This window comes from Delphinus delphis, chromosome 20 (assembly GCF_949987515.2).
Source record: "Delphinus delphis chromosome 20, mDelDel1.2, whole genome shotgun sequence".
Classification (NCBI taxonomy): Eukaryota; Metazoa; Chordata; class Mammalia; order Artiodactyla; family Delphinidae; genus Delphinus; species Delphinus delphis.
Window position 1 is genome coordinate 31,580,297 of NC_082702.1, and position 17,173 is coordinate 31,597,469.

General features: G+C 55.9%; 1 protein-coding gene across 4 annotated transcripts in view; it reads left to right on the plus strand.

Annotated features, from left to right (window-relative positions):
• Positions 1-50: 50 nt before the first annotated feature.
• SLC12A3 (solute carrier family 12 member 3) overlaps positions 51-17,173 on the plus strand; it is a 36,753-nt gene continuing 19,630 nt past the window's right edge. For 2 of the 4 annotated variants that reach the window (XM_060000253.1, XM_060000255.1), the window contains exons 1-15: positions 51-332; positions 769-915; positions 2,412-2,487; positions 3,207-3,302; positions 3,619-3,758; positions 4,151-4,261; positions 5,255-5,366; positions 6,190-6,320; positions 10,885-10,969; positions 11,901-12,055; positions 12,338-12,445; positions 12,912-13,035; positions 14,685-14,786; positions 15,707-15,862; positions 16,534-16,633. In XM_060000253.1, the coding sequence (XP_059856236.1) occupies positions 51-332; positions 769-915; positions 2,412-2,487; positions 3,207-3,302; positions 3,619-3,758; positions 4,151-4,261; positions 5,255-5,366; positions 6,190-6,320; positions 10,885-10,969; positions 11,901-12,055; positions 12,338-12,445; positions 12,912-13,035; positions 14,685-14,786; positions 15,707-15,862; positions 16,534-16,633 (1,925 nt within the window). The remainder of the gene's footprint in view (positions 333-768; positions 916-2,411; positions 2,488-3,206; positions 3,303-3,618; positions 3,759-4,150; positions 4,262-5,254; positions 5,367-6,189; positions 6,321-10,884; positions 10,970-11,900; positions 12,056-12,337; positions 12,446-12,911; positions 13,036-14,684; positions 14,787-15,706; positions 15,863-16,533; positions 16,634-17,173) is intronic. The other 2 variants (XM_060000254.1, XM_060000256.1) reach the window with 1 other exon arrangement.

Consider the following 17,173-nt stretch of genomic DNA (forward strand, 5'->3'; position numbering starts at 1 on the left):
CTGCGTGTCCCCGCCGACCCTGGCCCCCTCCCCCGACTCCCAGAGCCACAATGGCAGAGCTACCAGTGTCGGAGATGCCCAGGGACCCTGCTCTGTGCAGTGGGCGCTTCACCATCAGCACGTTGCTGGGGGGCGATGAGCCCCCCCCACCGGCCGCCTATGAGAGCAGCCACCCCAGCCACCTGACCCACGGCAGCACCTTCTACATGCGCACCTTTGGCTACAACACTATCGATGTGGTGCCTGCCTACGAGCACTATGCCAACAGCACCCTGCCCGGCGAGCCCCGAAAGGCCCGGCCCACGCTGGCCGACCTGCACTCCTTCCTCAAGGTAAACACCGTCCCAGAGGAGTGGCCCTTCCTGCTGTGTGACCTTGGCCAGTTACCTAACCTCTCTGAGCCTTGGCTCTGTCATCTGTGTCATGGGGACAAACAGGTGTCTTCCTCATGGGTTGAGAGGCCCACATGGAATGCGGGTATGGGAGCTGTAAAGCTCTGGGCACATGTAATATTCATTGCCCAGTCATTGGCGACCCAGTCAAGCAATCTAGGGTTGCCCAGAGAGGTAATGAGCTCCCGGTCAGTGGAAGTTTACAGAGTTTACACTCACCTAAAGGAGATGGGGAGAGGAGGGTAAGAAAGGTCTGCAGCAGAGACGGGGCTTGCTGGTTTGCTACTTGGGAGGCTGGACGGTGGAGGGTGGGGAGGCGGGGGTGCTGGATTGTCATGACCCCTGCCTGCCTGACCCACGGTCTCTGCGCTCCCAGCAGGAAGGCAGCCACCTGCATGCCCTGGCCTTTGACAGCCGGCCCAGCCATGAGATGACCGATGGGCTGGTGGAGGATGAGGCAGGTACCAACGGCGAGAAGAACCCTGAGGAGCCTGTGCGCTTTGGCTGGGTCAAGGGGGTGATGGTGAGTGGGGCGTGGATGGGATGTTCAGGGATGGGGGTAGGGTGACAGAGCTCCATTCAGGCTCAGCTTGGACTCTCGGGCCTTAGTAGTCAAGGCAGACCCAAGACTCAGCCCGGGCCTCAGTTTCCCCTTCTGCCTAGTGACCTCAAATTTTCTCTGCTTTTGTACTTCCTGACCTCCGTTTACCTCCCAGACTGAGACCTAACCCTGGGGAAGATCTCTGTTTGTCTGCTCAGTCATCATGTGACCTTAGACAAGTTACTTAACCTGTCTATGCCTCACTTTCATCGTCTATGAAATGATGAGCATTCAATGAATTAATAGATGTAAAGCGCTTGGATGAATGCCCACCTTGGAGTTGAGAGAAACTGTGTTTCCCCAAAGAGCCACCAGAGGGCAGTACTAAACACAAATCCACAACATTGTTTTCTCATTCTCCACGATGGGAAGGAGAAGGTTTGCTGTTTTAGACCCCAAGATAGCAAACAATCTAATGTACTTGGCTTTGGAAGACATTATGGCACTTTACAGAGGGGATCGCATGAGATCTAGGAGAAAGCTTCCCGCTCTGGGAGGCAGGAAGCCTGGGTTCTGACCTTAACTCTGCCAACTGCCTGCTTGGCTGTGCCTCTTTCTCCATCTGAACAGTCAACCCCCCTCTAGCTCCAGAGGCCCCGGAGTCTGGGTCTCCCTCCCTCACTGTGGTGGCCAGAGCCTGGTGTGGGCCCATTCAGTACCTCAGAGCATATGGAGGGCCTTCGAAATTTCCCAGGCCTAAAATTTTGAATCACTATGTTATATACCTGAAGCTAATATAATATTGTAAATCAACTATACCTCAATTTTTTAAAATAAATTACATTCAAAAAAATTTTAAAGGCTTAAAAAAAAAAAGAAAAAGAAAAGAGAAAGAAAAAAGAAATCTCCCTGGGCTTGTAAATGCCACATGTCCCCCACCCCAAGACGTGGCTGGGGCCAAAGACCACACCAGCCCCTCCCACATGGGATTCCAGCCTCAGCTGTGGCATCTGGCTTTGCTTTAAATTCGGAAGCTGAAGTCAAAGCCACCTGAGCCCTGATTTCTGCTTGTATGTAGGGCATTGGCTCAGCTGGCATTTGCTGAGTTCCCCCTGAATGCCAGGCTCTGGGCCAACAGCTGGCCACTGGGCCATGAATGGGGCTGGCAGACACAGGACCCTGGGCTTGGAGCAGGGTGAGGGGTGATAATGCTTGCTGCCCATCCTCAGGCCTCGATGGAAGGAGGATAGGAGAGTGGTGGGAGGGACAGGTGGGTCTCTGGGTACCCCTCCCCTCCCTGCCCCACAGAACCAGAGAGGCACTGAAGTGGGCACCCACTAAAGTGGGTGAAGCAAGGAAAGAACCCAGGTGTCCCCTAGGTGCCCGATGCCATGCCAAGACTGGGGACAGGGACTTATGTGCTTGGCCTTGGGGTACTCAGCCCCCCCAGGTGGCCTCTGACCCCCCTCTCCTCCCAGATCCGTTGCATGCTCAATATCTGGGGTGTGATCCTCTATCTGCGGCTCCCCTGGATTACCGCCCAGGCAGGCATTGGTGAGTGCTGCCTCTGGGGGGCAGGGGGAAGGTGCGCCCGGGTCCTGGTCCTCCCAGGCTCCACGGGAGCAATCTTGAACTTGGGTTACAGAGCCCACGGGTTACAGAGGTCAGGGCAGTGTGGCCAAGGAGCACTGGACGTGGAGTCAGCAGGCCTGGGGGCTCTCCCTGGCTCAGTTTGCCCTCAGTAAGTCCCTTAACCTCTTGGAGCCAAGTTTCTTCTGCAGAGCATCTGGGTTAAGAACTCACACTGTGGACAGACCAGCTGCTAGCTCTGTACCATGCTGTGTGACCTTGGACAAGTTTTTAACCTCTCTGAGCTTTGGTTTCCTCATCAGTTAAATGGGGGCAATAACTGTCCCCACCTCACAGATCTATTGTGGGGTTCCTCTGATGCACATAAAACAGCACAGGGTTTGGCACCCAGAGGTGCTCATCAAGTGGTAACTATTACTTTATTTTATTATTAAGAGAGGATACCTACCCTTCCATACGTAATGATTCTTTACATGTTGGCTTATCAGCTCCCTGGCTATTTAGAATACACCAGGAGGTAGACAGAGACCCATTTTTCAGATGAGAAAAGTGAGGCTCAGAGAAGGAAAGTGACTTAGGTCATGTGGTGAATCAGTTGGCTGATTCAGGCTCCTCAAATGGCTCCTTCTGAGAAATGCCCTGACTGAGTTTTGGGGCGATCACCTCCCCGCCCACCCCCACAGTCCTGACCTGGATCATCATCCTGCTCTCGGTCACGGTGACCTCCATCACGGGCCTCTCCATCTCGGCCATCTCCACCAACGGCAAGGTCAAGTCAGGTGGGCCCCTCCCCAGCCCCAAGGTCCTCCTCGTGTAGGTCCCGGAGTATTCACCCCGGGAACGGGTCTCTGAACCACTCCCTACCCTCCACCCCCACCCAGACAGGGACACCCCAGGCTGCCCCTGTTGATTCCAGATGTAGGCTTCGGGCAGGCTCTCCACACCTATGGGATGGGATGGCCTTGGTTGCCTCCTGCTCCATGAACCCCCTGGGCCCCATGCTCACCCCCTCCCAGCCTCAGCTCTGCCTGCCCCAAGTCCACCCCAGCCAGGTGACTCCTCTGGTTTCATGGCTCCTGGCTCTGTCCCCAATAGGTGGCACCTACTTCCTCATCTCCCGGAGTCTTGGCCCAGAGCTAGGGGGCTCCATCGGCCTCATCTTTGCCTTCGCCAACGCTGTGGGTGTGGCCATGCACACTGTGGGCTTCGCAGAGACCGTGCAGGACTTGCTCCAGGTGAGGTAGGGGCTGGACCCCGGGCAGACAGAGCCCCGGCCGCCTGCCACATTCTCCTCCACACCTTCTGGGCCGGGCCTTCCTGCCCCTCTACCCAATTTGGCCTTTAGGGACCAAAGCCACAGTCTGATCATTGTGGGTGACTCTGATGATCTCTTCAAATAAAGACCGTCCCCAGAAGTCTCCTTCAGGGTTGCGTGTTGCCTTTAGGGCCAAATTGTCCAGACCCATGCAGTAGCTGCTTTGGAGGACTTGTGGGCAGGGGAGGAGTTTGAGTTTGTGTTTTCCTATGAGAGGGCAACCATAAATGAGGTAAATCACGGTGGAGGAGCCTGGGGGGTGGGGTGGGCTGTTCAGAGGCAGCACGCAGCCTAGCCTGTCACCTCCCCCAGGAGTACGGCTCGCCCATCGTGGACCCCACCAACGACATCCGCATCGTTGGCGTGGTCACCGTCACTGTGCTGCTGGCCATCTCCCTGGCTGGCATGGAGTGGGAGTCCAAGGTAAGGACAGGATGTTGGGGAGGGATGTGGGCACGGTTGAGTGCGGAAGCGGGAATCACAGGACCTGGTCCCAGTCTTGGTTCTGCCTCTTGTGTGTGTCAGATGAGCTTTAAGTTCTGCTGCTGTGACACAGACCCTAAGGAAGGGGGCCTTAAGCCAGAATCGTTCATTTCTCTCTCATGGAACAGTCCAGGTGTGTGTGTGTGTGGCCCCTGGGGACCAGGTATTCAGGCGCCTTCCATCCTGTGGCCTCTCTACCCCTGGGGTGTGGCCCTCATCCACCTGGCCCATGACGGCCCCCACCTCCATGTCCACAGCCCAGTCAGCAGGAAGGGGACAGAGGGTGGAAAGGAGAGAATCCCCTTCCCCTTTCCTTTTCTGTCCCAGCCTGGAAGTTGTACATATTCCTTCTGCTCACTTCCCGTTGGCCGGAACATGGTCCATGGCCACACCTCACTGTAAGGGGGGCTGGGGAAACGTGGTCTTCATCTGAACCTATCCCAAGCCCCGAGTCAGAGGTTCAGCATGAAATAAGGGAAGAGCTGTTGGGCCACAGCAGGCAGCCTTGACCAGCACAGCCCAGGCGCCGGCCGCCCCGCCTCTCGCCCCCTGGCTCTGACCTCCAGCTCCACCACCTCCCCACTGTTCCTTGAATGCACCAAGCTTATGCCCCCATCATTCTGCTGCTCCATTATCCTCCTCCTTTAGGACCCTTGAAGACACCTTCTCAGGCCACCCTGCTAAAGTAGCCTCAACCCAGTCCCCGGGACACCCCCTGTTCTTACTCTAGATTCATCCTCCTTATTTATCAGCAAGACAGGAGCCTTGCTATGTCGCCAGCTCCTAGAACAGAGCCTGTGGAGTAATGGGTGTTGAATGAGTGAATGAATGAATGAATGAGAGAGTAAGGGACCTGGGGCAAGCTCTTCCCTGCTGGGGCTCCCTGAACAGGCGGAGCCAGACCGTCTGACCTCCAGGCTCCCTTCCTCCCAGGCCCAGGTGCTCTTCTTCCTCGTCATCATGGTCTCTTTTGCCAACTACCTGGTTGGGACACTGATCCCCCCCTCTGAGGACAAGGCCTCCAAAGGCTTCTTCAGCTACCGGGGTACGTGCGGGTTGGGGCCACTGCCCGTGGCTCTGGGGACAGGGACAGTCTGCCCACCAATCTGGCCCATTTTGTGGGCACCGGTGTTACCGAACCAAACTTGGGTCCGCTTACCCGTGTGCAGTAAAGCCAATCTACTGACACTGGGTTGTGGTGAAGGAAAGTGCAGCGTTTATTTCAGGGTCAAGCAAGGAGTCCAGGGCAGCAAGTGCTTAAAAGACCCAGACTCCCTGAAAGCTTTCAGGGAAAGGTTTATAAAGATAGAGTGAGGGAGGGTGGGGGGGTGTGGGGTGTGTGATCAGCTGGTGGACATTCTTCTGATTGGCTGGTGGTGAGGTAATCGGGAGTCAACATCATCAGCCTTCTGGTTCCAGCTGGTCTGGGATCTACGTGCTTGTGGGCAGCACGCAGTTAACTTCTCCCACCTGATGGGGGTTTCAGTAGCTGCAAAACAGCTCAAAGGATCTGGCCCAGAATATTATCTATAGCCCTTGAGGAGGAACTAAAAGTCCTTGACTTTGTTTAATGGTTAAGCTACTATTATTTTGTCTTGCTTGACTGTTTTCTTCCTGCATGTTCTCACTTCTCTGATTAAATGTATTCTTTGACTAAAGCTTATCTACAGACAAAAGGCAGGCAGAGGACACGGGTGGGGGTCAATTCTGGGAAGGCCCCGTAGGGTCCTGCTCGGTTACATGGGGAGGCTGGCACCCCTGACCCCCACAGCCAGGAGCTGCCATGGGAACCTCCTGCCCGCCCGGCTGGGCCCAGAGAGGGTGCCCAGGCCTTCCAGGAGGCCCTGACTCAGGCCTTGTTTTTCCAGCGGACATTTTTGCCCAGAACTTGGTGCCTGACTGGCGGGGCGTGGACGGCAGCTTCTTCGGAATGTTTTCCATCTTCTTCCCTTCAGCCACGGGCATCCTGGCGGGAGCCAACATCTCCGGGGACCTCAAGGTGAGCAAGACGCCCAGCCCTCCTGCCTCCTGGCCCTATCCTACCAGGATGTCCCACTGGGCACTGAGCGGAGCCCTGAGACCCCAGGGCCACAGCTTCTAAACTTCTGTGGGACGCAATCCAAGCCAACCCAAATCCATCCCATTCATCCCACTCCATCCTGAGGCTGTTGATTGGCACCACTGCACTCTAGGCCTTGAGGGCCACCCCCACATGGGCTAGTCTCCTCCCTCGATCCTGGGACTCCCAGCCTAAGGGGAAGACTGACCCAGCTTGACCTTCCAAAACTCAGACGGGATCGGGCACATCCTCCCAGGGCTCTCCATCGTCTTGATGCGGGCAGGCTCCTTGGCACGGCATGTGAGGCCCCAGCCCCATGGGAACTGTTGCTGTTCCCATGACCCCTGCCCCAGCCCTGAGGATCTACTGCTTTGCCCCTGTTGCCCTGTCCCTCCCTCCACACCTTTGCCTCTGCTGTGCTCTCTACCTGGGACTCACCATCCTCATTTCTTTACCTTGTAAAGTTCTGTTCCTCCTGCAAATTAAAGCCTCCATCCTTACACCTCTCCCAGCCCTTCTGTCAGAGTCTTGGTTCCTCTAATTTAGTGATGTCAGGCCACTTATGCCTCTGCCCCACCGCATCTGGAGAACTGGGGCCTACCTCTATGTCCCTATTCCCAGCTCAGGGTCTGACGCGTCCTAGGTGCTTGGTGCCTGTGTGCTGAGTGAACAGTGGTGGGATGTGGCAAATGGGAAGTGTTAGAGCAGAAGTACAATGCGCACAAGTGGGGGAGAAGTGCAGACTGAGGTGGCAGGGGCTCCAGCAAAACTTCTGGCTGAAGGTGGGGCTGAAGCTGGGCTCTGAGAGACGAGAAAGCCAGCGGCATCTTTGCCAGAGGGAGGTTATCAAAGGAGCTGGTACACGAGTGGGGATGAACAGTGAGAAGCCTGGCTTTGTGCTGGGGACCTTCACCCTCCATCTCAGTCCCGCTCGAAAGGTGCTCCCTGATGCATTTTCTTAAATGAATTAAGAACTGTGCACTGGAGGCAATCTCGATTTGCAGCGTGGCTCTAGCAGGACCTGGAAATCGGAGGGAGGCTGTGTTTGCCCGGCTCCTCTCCCTTCTCTGGGGAGCAGCCAGCAGGGGCCTGGTCTGCCTGCCCCGAGTTCTCTGCAGAGCTCGGGCTTGTGCTCAGGTGGCCTGGTTCCCCTCCCAGCCCCGTTATAGATCATCATAGCCTGGGGATTTATCTAGATGCTTTATCAAGCTTCTTAGGTTACCAACCGGCCCAGTGTGCAGGCATCAGGGTCAGGCAGCTGTCTCCGAGCTGCGGGCAGGGGCAGGCATCTTCTTCTGTCTTAAATGCCCTCAAGCCCTAAAGGGACACTTTTCTCCTAGATCTGGCCCCTTGCCCATCCAGTGGGACAGTAAGTCCTCAGCGAAGAGCAGCTCCCGTTCATGGGGACTTTATGCAAGTCCCTTAAAACCTCTCTGGACCTCAGCTTCCCCAGCTGTAAACTGGGACTCACGCAGCCCTGGCTTCCCAGGGCAGGGAGCAAGGATTCAACGTGCTAATTTACGTAAAGTGCTTACAACAGTGCCCAGCCCAGAGGAAGTGCTAAAGGCTGGTTGTCAAGGTCAACGTCATTTTTACCATGTGGCCGGCACGGTGCCTCCTTCTTTAAAAATAGTATCTGTGGGACAGCTGTAAGCTTCTACCATCATCACTCCCATGTTACAGACGAGCAAACCAAGCTTAGAGAGGGTTAGGGGCTTGCCCAGGGTCCCACACACAGGTGTCAGAGGATCTGGAATTCAAGTTTCTAAAACAAAGAGACCTCAACTTTATCACAACAACTCCATCATTCAACCAATATTTTTTGAGCACCTGCTTTGAGGCCAGTGTCTTGTGGATGCAGCAGTAAACAAAAGAGACACAAATTCCTGCCCTCATGGAGCTGACATGCTAGTGAGAGAGACAATCAACAAATAAATAAGTAAAATCTGTATTTTGCCTGATGGTGGTTGAGCGATGGGGAGAAAAATCAAGCAGAGAAGTGGGGAGGCAATCCCTGGGTCAGGGGTGCAGAAGCATGGTGTGAATTTACACAAGGTGACCAGAGACTCCTGAGAGGGTGACATGTGAGCCGAGACCTAAAGGGGTGATGACAAAGTTGTCATTGTTACTATTAATCCTTTACGTCCCCCAACCCTTTAGTGCTTACAGAGCAGTCTCGTGACCATGATCTCATGTTGGTTTAATCTTCACAACCACCCTGTGCTAAGGCCAAGAAAATCATTATTAACTCAATTTGCTGATGCGGGGGATGGGTGCTCAGAGACAAGGGACTTCCTAGTGACTGCCGTGGGATCTGTGCCAGGCTGGTGTTGTCCCAGGTTGTGTCGCGTTACAGTCCCCACCCCTAACCGCTTATGTTTACAGGTGCTGGCTACATGCCAGGCTACTTTCTTATTTCACAGATAGCGGGGGAGAGACACTGAGGCTCAGAGAGGTTAAAGGGTTTGTTCCCAGGCACACAGCCAGGAAGAGATAAGCAAGATGTGGACCCAGATAAGCCTGATTTGTGAGTTGGGCTCTGAGATTTCATGCCGAGACGTGAGGGTAGGATGGAAGCCTGGTGTATTCATTTCCTGTGGCTGCTATAACACGTTACCACAAACTTGGTGGCTGACGACAATGGAAATTTATTCTCACACAGTTCTAGAAGCCAGAAGTCCAAAAAAAGGTGTCAGTAGAGCCATGCTCCCTCTGAAGGCTCTAGGGAAGAATCCTTCCTTGCCTCTTCCAGCTTCTGGTAGCTTCCAACAATCCTGAGCATTCCTTGGCTTGTAGCTTCATCCCTCCAACCTCTACCTCCGTCTTCATGTGGCCTTCTTTCCTCTGTGTGTCTCTGTGTGTCCTCTCCTCTCCAAGGACACCAGTCATTGGATTTAGGGCCCACCTAATCCAGTGTGACCTCATCTTAGCTAATTACATTTGCAAAGATGCTATTCCCAAATGAGGTCATATTCTGAGGTTCTGGATAAATGTGAATTTTGAGAGACGCTATTCCACCCACCATAGGAGATCTGGGAGGTTGACCTGGTCTGTTGGCCTTGGGACCAGGGACTCAGGGCAGGGCTGGCTGGCCCATAGTCGCAGGGCCCCCAGAGCAGAGACCTCAGCAGCCTGGGGTGCTCCAGAGCCTCCAGCCTCTCTCCAGCTCTGCTCCCACTTCTCTCTGACCCGCCGCGCCCTTCCTGCCACCCCAGTGCCTTCAGAGCCACGTAAATCGTCCCCTCCACCCTGAGGCCTTCCAGCGTTCCTGGCAGTGTCTCCCCCACCTTGTTTCCCAGTGCACTGTGATCCTCTCTGTGGCGGGCACCATCTGCCCTGTGTTGGCAGGATCCCACCTGTACCTCCTCCACTTGGGCCAGGGCTCCTTAAGGGCAGGTTCAGGGCCTGGTCATCACAGATTGACCATGGGTTCCAGCACAGGGCTCCGAGTGTCTGAGGCAGAGAGCTGGACCATGGCCAGCTTTGCTTCGACTTGCCAGTGAATTTGAACAGTGTCATGGTCCCTCCAAGCTCTGTCACCTGTGATTCTTCCTGCCAGCTGAGCGGTGAGCAGAACGGCCCAGAAAAGCCTGGCAGGTTTACGAATTTACTTCCTATGACTGACGTGACCTTCGCCTCCAAGCTAGGGTCTGTGCCTGGATGGGAAACTTGCCATAAAAATCCCAGCCTGCGTTACTCCACCCAGGATCAGCACCCCCGGGGGGCCTGAGGCTGTGGACCTTGGCGTGGTCAGGACCAAGCCGCTGGGGCTCAGTGAGCTGGGCCTTGCTCACAGCTCCCTGGCCTCAGTTTCGCCACCAGCCACTTCTCAGGAAGCTATGTTTGAGAAAGTGCCTGGAAGAATGAAACACATGACGTGGATGTGAAGGTCGGCTACTACTGCCAGGAAAGCACCAGCAGAGTTCTTTCTCGAAGGGGAAGGAGAGAGTTTGGGGCTTGTCTATATATTGATTGCTGTGGAACCAGACAAATCAACTGGTGCATAATAGTGACTGCACGCAGTGAGCCCAGCTGGTGAGCTGGGCCCTGGTCTAGGAGCTTGACAAGGATTAATTGGTTTCACCAGCATCCCTATGAGGCTGGAGGGGCTGAAGCACGGGAGGACATGCACGCTGCCCAGCGATCACCTGGATTTGACCCCAGGCAGGCTGACTCGGGAGCCCTCCACCTCACCCCACCCTTCACAGCCCCCAGAGCAAGCGTCAGCCAGGTGTCCTCGGGGACCAGGCCTGGGGCTGCTTGGAGTTCCTCTCTCTGCCTTGGGCTCCCAGGGCCCTGAATGTGGTCTCAGCCGTCCCCTTGGTTCTGTCCTGTCCCCCTCTGTGGGTCCTCAATCTCGAGGTGCCTTCCTCTCAGTGCCCCGGGGAAGGGGGTTCTGGTGGGTCAAGGTCAGTGTTTGCTGCCCCACCCTCAGCCTGACAAGGACAGGGCCTGGGAGGAGGCCCAGGGGCTGCCTGATGCCCTCTCTCCCTCCCTCCTCCAGGACCCTGCTGTAGCCATCCCCAAGGGAACGCTCATGGCCATTTTCTGGACCACCATTTCCTATCTAGCCATCTCGGCCACCATTGGTAAGCTGCCGACCCAGACCCTGGAGGGGTCACAGGGTGCCTCCTGGCTCTCTAACAAGGATGGCTGGGCTGGGAGGACACGGCACCCCCAGGAAGTGGAGCCTCGAACTTTATTTGGGGGGCCTCTTGGGGGGTAGTTTGTGGTGGAGATGGGGGATCACCCCAGGCTCCTCTGGTCCCTTCAAACCTCAGGTTACAGATTCCATGGTATGAAAATCCTATAGGAAAAGTCATGTTCTAACTCCAGGAATAATGATCAAAACAATGAGGAGGAGGAGGAGGAAGATGACTCTAGCCACTGACTTATCACCACGTGCCCAGCCCTTTACATGCCTTATTGCATTTAATCTGGGCACTATCATTTCTGCCACTTGACGGAGGAGAAAACAAGGGCTTAGCGAGGTTAAGCGACCTGCCCAAGGTCACAGAGCCTGAGTGGTAGAGGTGGGCTGTGGACCAGGCCTGGGCTGCTGACACTCGCCTCTCACTGAGATCCTCACACATGCTCTTGCTCCCAATAGCCACATCATGGGGAGAGCTGCTCGCAGGTGGCCAAGGGACGTGGCCCAGGTCATAGCCACTTAGGGCCTGAGATCCGGTTCTCCATTTTAAGGAGGGCACTGTGACCTCAGGTCACTTAAGCTCCCTGTGCCTCTGTAGAATGGCAATGACAATAAAAATAGTAGTAATACCTGTTTCCCCAGAGCGTTTAAAGTCCTTAACACAGGACCTGGCACATCGGAGGTGCTCCTGCATGGTAGCTAAACTCATTGTCGTCGTCATCATCATCATCATTATTATCATAAAGTAAAGGAAGAGCTGACCCATCAGCAGCATGTCGCCCTCTGCAGAAGCGTCTGGCGTTTTCGGGGTGGGGAGGGGAGGGGAGGGGAGGGAAAGGAGGCCTCCCCACGCCCTCCTTCCTCCTCAGGCTCCTGTGTGGTTCGAGATGCCTCCGGGATCCTGAATGACACGGTGACCCCCGGCTCAGGCGCCTGCGAGGGGCTGGCCTGTGGCTACGGCTGGAACTTTACTGAGTGCTCCCAGCAGCACAGCTGCCGCTACGGCCTCATCAACCACTACCAGGTACGCGCGGCCCTGCCAGAGGCAGGGAGGGCCAGGTGGAGGCTGGACTGGGCTGGGGTAGACAAGGTTTGGGGGGCTGGCCCCAGGCTTGGGAAAAGAGCTTCAGGTAGGGGCCTGGGCCCAGTTTTTGCCGTGGCGGGCACTGGGTCCCCAGTGAGGGTTGCAGACTCAGGTGGCAGCTCCCAGACTCAACCCCTGCCTGCAGCGGGGACTGGGGTGCCCGGGGTGGGGGCTCTGGACCCCACCCCTCACCATGGGGGCCCGAACCCCATGTCCTTGCAGACCATGAGCATGGTGTCGGGCTTCGCACCCCTGATCACGGCCGGCATCTTTGGGGCCACCCTCTCCTCAGCCCTGGCCTGTCTCGTCTCTGCCGCCAAAGTTTTCCAGGTGAGGCTGTGGAAAGGGGCGGGAGTGTCTAGGAGGCCAGGTGCAGGGGGCCCCAGGTGACTGCCACAAAGGCCTGGAAGAGTCATATGACCCGGTGTCTAGACTGAAGGAAAAGGAGTTAGTAAAGCAAACGCTTGCAGGAAGCAGCCCCTTCCTGTGCCGAGCTTTGAAGAGCAGCTGCCTTTCCCACCCCTCACTCCCTCTGTGCAGCCTGGCACCCCGTTTGCAACCCCCTCCCAGTTTCCCTCTGATGTGATCAGCCCCTTTTGCCCTTTCAGTCTTCGTGGTGAGGTGGGGAGGGCAGGAGATCTGTCCCCTTTCAAAAGACAGAAGCCGGGACCCAGTTCAGGAAGTGCCCTGCTGAGGTCACGGAGAGAGCAAGCAGGGCCTGGGGTCCAGGTGGCCACAGGGGAGGGGATGGGGCAGGTCCCGGCCAGGGGGTGAGCCCGTCGTCCTTTGCCCACAGTGCCTGTGCAGAGACCAGCTGTACCCGCTGATCGGCTTCTTCGGCAAAGGCTATGGCAAGAACAATGAGCCAGTGCGTGGCTACCTGCTGGCCTATGCCATTGCTGTGGCCTTCATCATCATCGGTGAGTGGCCACAGGGTACGCAGGGCTGCCACCTCTCCCGGCCAGCCGTGAGGGCCATGGGGACAGGGCCCGACATGCTTTCCCTGGCTCTGCATTCCTGTGTCCTGGCAGCCGGGACCTCCCTCCCCAGGTCTGAACTAGCCCCCAGGAGCACATTGGGAGCACAGGACAAGCTGACTGACTCCTCCTCGGGAGCTGGTACAAACAGCTGGATCACTATCTCTGTAGGTATAGAACCTAGACCAACCTTATTTCTCAGACCTTGAGCTGCTGGATCCCTTGGGCTCCAAGGTAGGGGTTGCCTTAGGAGAAAGATTCCAGTTAATCAGTTAGTTAGATTGACTTTCTATCCTGGCTTTGCCATATGCCAATTGTGTGACCTTGGAAAAAATCACTTCACCTCCTAGAGCCTCTGTTTCCTCATCTGAAAAATGGGAGTAATGATGCATAGAGGGTGTGTCACAGATGGGCAGGAAGAGACCATGTGTATATATCACACACACACACACACACACACACACACATACACACACATGCATTCACATACGCACACACTCATGTGTGCACACTCCCCAGTACTTCCTGATTTACTTAGCCAACGAGGCAGAACTTGCTAGGAGAGAGGTGGCCCTACCAAGCAAGGGCAATCGCCGTGCCTTGGCATGATGACCCCGGTTCCTGCTCCCTATGCAGGAATGGGGTCAGGATCAGCTGTTGGTGAACCTTCGCAGGCTGGGGGGCACCTTCCTGCCACAGCTGAATCCCTGCTCTAATACTTAGGCTGGCGTCACCAAGCCATGAGACATAACCCAATGGTCTAGCCACTTCCACTCAAGGGAACCTTTCTGGACACTACATACTCCTGGATCCTGCACCAGATGAAGAGGCAGCAGGGCCACAAGCAGGGAATGGAAACACCTAGTCAGGCCTGGCATTCCCAGATGTTCCTGGATGTTTTCTGCTCACCCTGCCGTCCACCCCTGCCTCGGGTTCGATGTCATTTTATCTGGGTGGTTCTGACTGTACCTCAGATGGAGGATCACGATCTCAAATGCTCTGGGGCAAGGCTCTTGTGCTAATTCAAAGGACTCATGTACAGAAGGCCTGGCACATAAGAGTTGTTTTTCTTGTTTTGGGATCCACAGAAGCAGGCCCTGAGACAAGGATTCACATGCAAAAGTGTGTCTAGGGATGCCAGGGGTTGCAGCAGGGCAGGGGCTCGTGAGACAGGGAAGGGAAGGAGCCGGTTCTTGAGTGGGTGTCCATTGTGGGTGGAACTGCGATACAGTCTCAAGGTTTCAGAAAACAGAGAACATGTGTCTTGGGTCACACTGTAAAATGTATTTCTTACTGTAATCTGTGGTCACACAAAGAAGTGTGATAGCCACTGTCCTTGGCCATCGCGTAGCCTGATGGGATCTACCCTCACACTGCTCTCCATCCTCTTTAGAGCCGGCAGTTTATAGTTTACAAAACACTGGACTTTGAGATTCACAAAATGACGGACCCATTTCACAGATGAGAAAGTTGAGACTCACTGAGCCTCGGTGGCCCATTTGGGGTCCCCTTATCCTGAGAGGGAGGGTACCAAGGACTCCTTGGTGGAGTTGCCCAGTAGACTGTTTCCTCTCTCCCTTGGGTCCCTGAAGCTGAGCTCAACACCATCGCCCCCATCATCTCCAACTTCTTCCTGTGCTCCTATGCCCTCATCAACTTCAGCTGCTTCCACGCCTCCATCACCAACTCACCCGGTAAGCAAGACCCTCCCCCTTCATGGGGGGAGGCACCTGGGGCTGGAGTATGGAGCGGGGAGTGGAAGGCATGGATGCAGGTGGGCAAACCAAGGTCACCTCTCAAATTGAAATCAATTAAAGGGACCATTCATATAATAACAGTAATAACAGCTATCCTTTATCAAGCACTTACAGTGTACACTATACATGGATTCATGCACTGTTTACAGTATGCAGAGACTTTACTAGTTAGTGCCTTCCTACACCAGTTTTAAGGGAGTCAGGAGGCTGATTCCCCAGAGAGGGAACAAAATCGTCAGTCACAGACGGGGTGGCTGCAGGTTGCACGTTGCCCAACTCCAGGGGACGCCACTCATAGATGTTATAGATTTTTATGTTTATTATGAAAATTTTCTGGCAGATGGCAGTAAAGAGTCTCAAGGAAGACTTTTTCTAGTTAGCCCCAAATCGCCGATGGGCTGGTGCTGGGGCCACCTTTTCCCTAGACCATGGACCATGGTGCCCTGGAGCTGTGCCGTGGAGCGGCTGTCACTAGTGGCGGCCCTGGCATGGCCTGCAGGTGTGGGGCTAGGCAGAATCATGTCCTTCCCCTCCATCTCACCCCCTCGGCTCTGTGTGAGCCCTGGAAACCAGCACTGCTGTGACGTTGGATGTCCTGTGGCCGTATTTGGCCAGAGCTGGACACCTCCCCCTTGGTGTAGCCTGTTCACATGGCAGGATGCCAGCCAAGGCAGGTGTGTGGCCCTACCAGAGCCTCCAAGCCCAGCTCCAGGAAGCAGGGTGGGGAGGCGGGCACAGACTGGGACCCCAGCCCTGGGCACTGCGGGCATTGCCACCCAGGCCCTGCCCAGCTATGCTGGCCCAGGAGGAGGCTCCGGAGTACTGAGCGTACGTCCTGCCCTGTGCCCCCCGCCCAGGGTGGAGACCCTCATTCCGATACTACAGCAAGTGGGCGGCGCTGTTTGGGGCGATCATCTCCGTGGTCATCATGTTCCTTCTCACCTGGTGGGCGGCCCTCATCGCCATCGGTGTGGTCCTCTTCCTCCTGCTCTATGTGATCTACAAGAAGCCAGGTGTGCGGTCACAGGCTGCCCAGGGGGTCACGCGTCCCTTCTCGCCCTGAGGCTGCCAAGCCGTCCTGCCTGTCAGCTCAGCCGGAGGGCCTGCCTCAGGCGCTGTGCTCTCAAGGGCCCCCTCTGGTGCTCCAGCCTCATCCCTTCCCACGGGTTGAGGAGCCCCCGGGAGTGTGCCCACTCAGAGCCCACACCTCTACTACTAGACCACCCCCCCGGACACGCAGAGCCTGACATTGCCTGCCCAGGTCCATCCTCCTGAGAGTGGCCGGCCCACTGGTGTGCACACCAGACCGAGGGCTGCCTGACTGAAGGGCAGCCAGCCCAAGCCTGGACGTGTGGGCAGGGATGTCTACACGCATGCAGGCAAGGATCCCAGGGTGACAGCAATCTGGGGGTGGGATGCAGAATGCCGGGAAAGCCTAGCGCTCTAAAGTAGAACCCGGCCTTCCAGGTCATTGTGAAGATCTTTTTGTCAAGGGAGGAGAATGTTTTGTAGAGTCATTAGCTTGATGCATAACTTTTAAACGTGTAGCCATATTGCATGTGCAAACGTTAGGAACAGATCTACAGGCTGTCTACCTGCTCCCACGGTGCTCGGTTCCTGAAGAAGGTCAACATATGTATGTCTGGTTTCTCCCATGACTTCTAACCTTGCACACGCCCCTCAGAGGTGAACTGGGGCTCCTCGGTACAGGCTGGCTCCTACAACCTGGCCCTGAGCTACTCGGTGGGTCTCAACGAGGTGGAGGACCACATCAAGAACTATCGGTGAGTGCAGCCTTGCGGATGCCTGGGAGGCAGGGCTGGCCGTGACTGTGCTCCGGGACGCTCCAGGCCAAGGCCTGTCACCTGACCGGCAGACTCATGGTGGGCACGGCCCCCTCACAGAGAGGAAACAGCGTGGAGGAGCACTGCCCAGCAGTCAGGAGACCGGGGCTGACACTGCCCAGTGGGGACCAAGCAAGTCTAGTGACTTCTCTGTACCTAAGTTTCCACAGCGGAATATGCTCTGGGCAATACAAACGCAAAGGACAATACAGTCGTCCCTCGGTATCTGCAGGGAATTAGTTCCAGCGCCACCTCCCCACCCCCACCCCCCAGATACCAGTATCCTCGGATGCTGAAGTCCGTTACATAAAAAGCCTAGCAGAGCTGGCCCTCAGTACCCATGGTTCCACATCCACAGATTCAACCACCACCCTTGGTTGAATCTGTGGGTGCGGATACACAGGGCCACCTGTGTCTGTAAGGGTGCTCTGGTGTTGTGATCATGAGACTGACTGGGATGAGCCTCTCCCGAGTATCCTT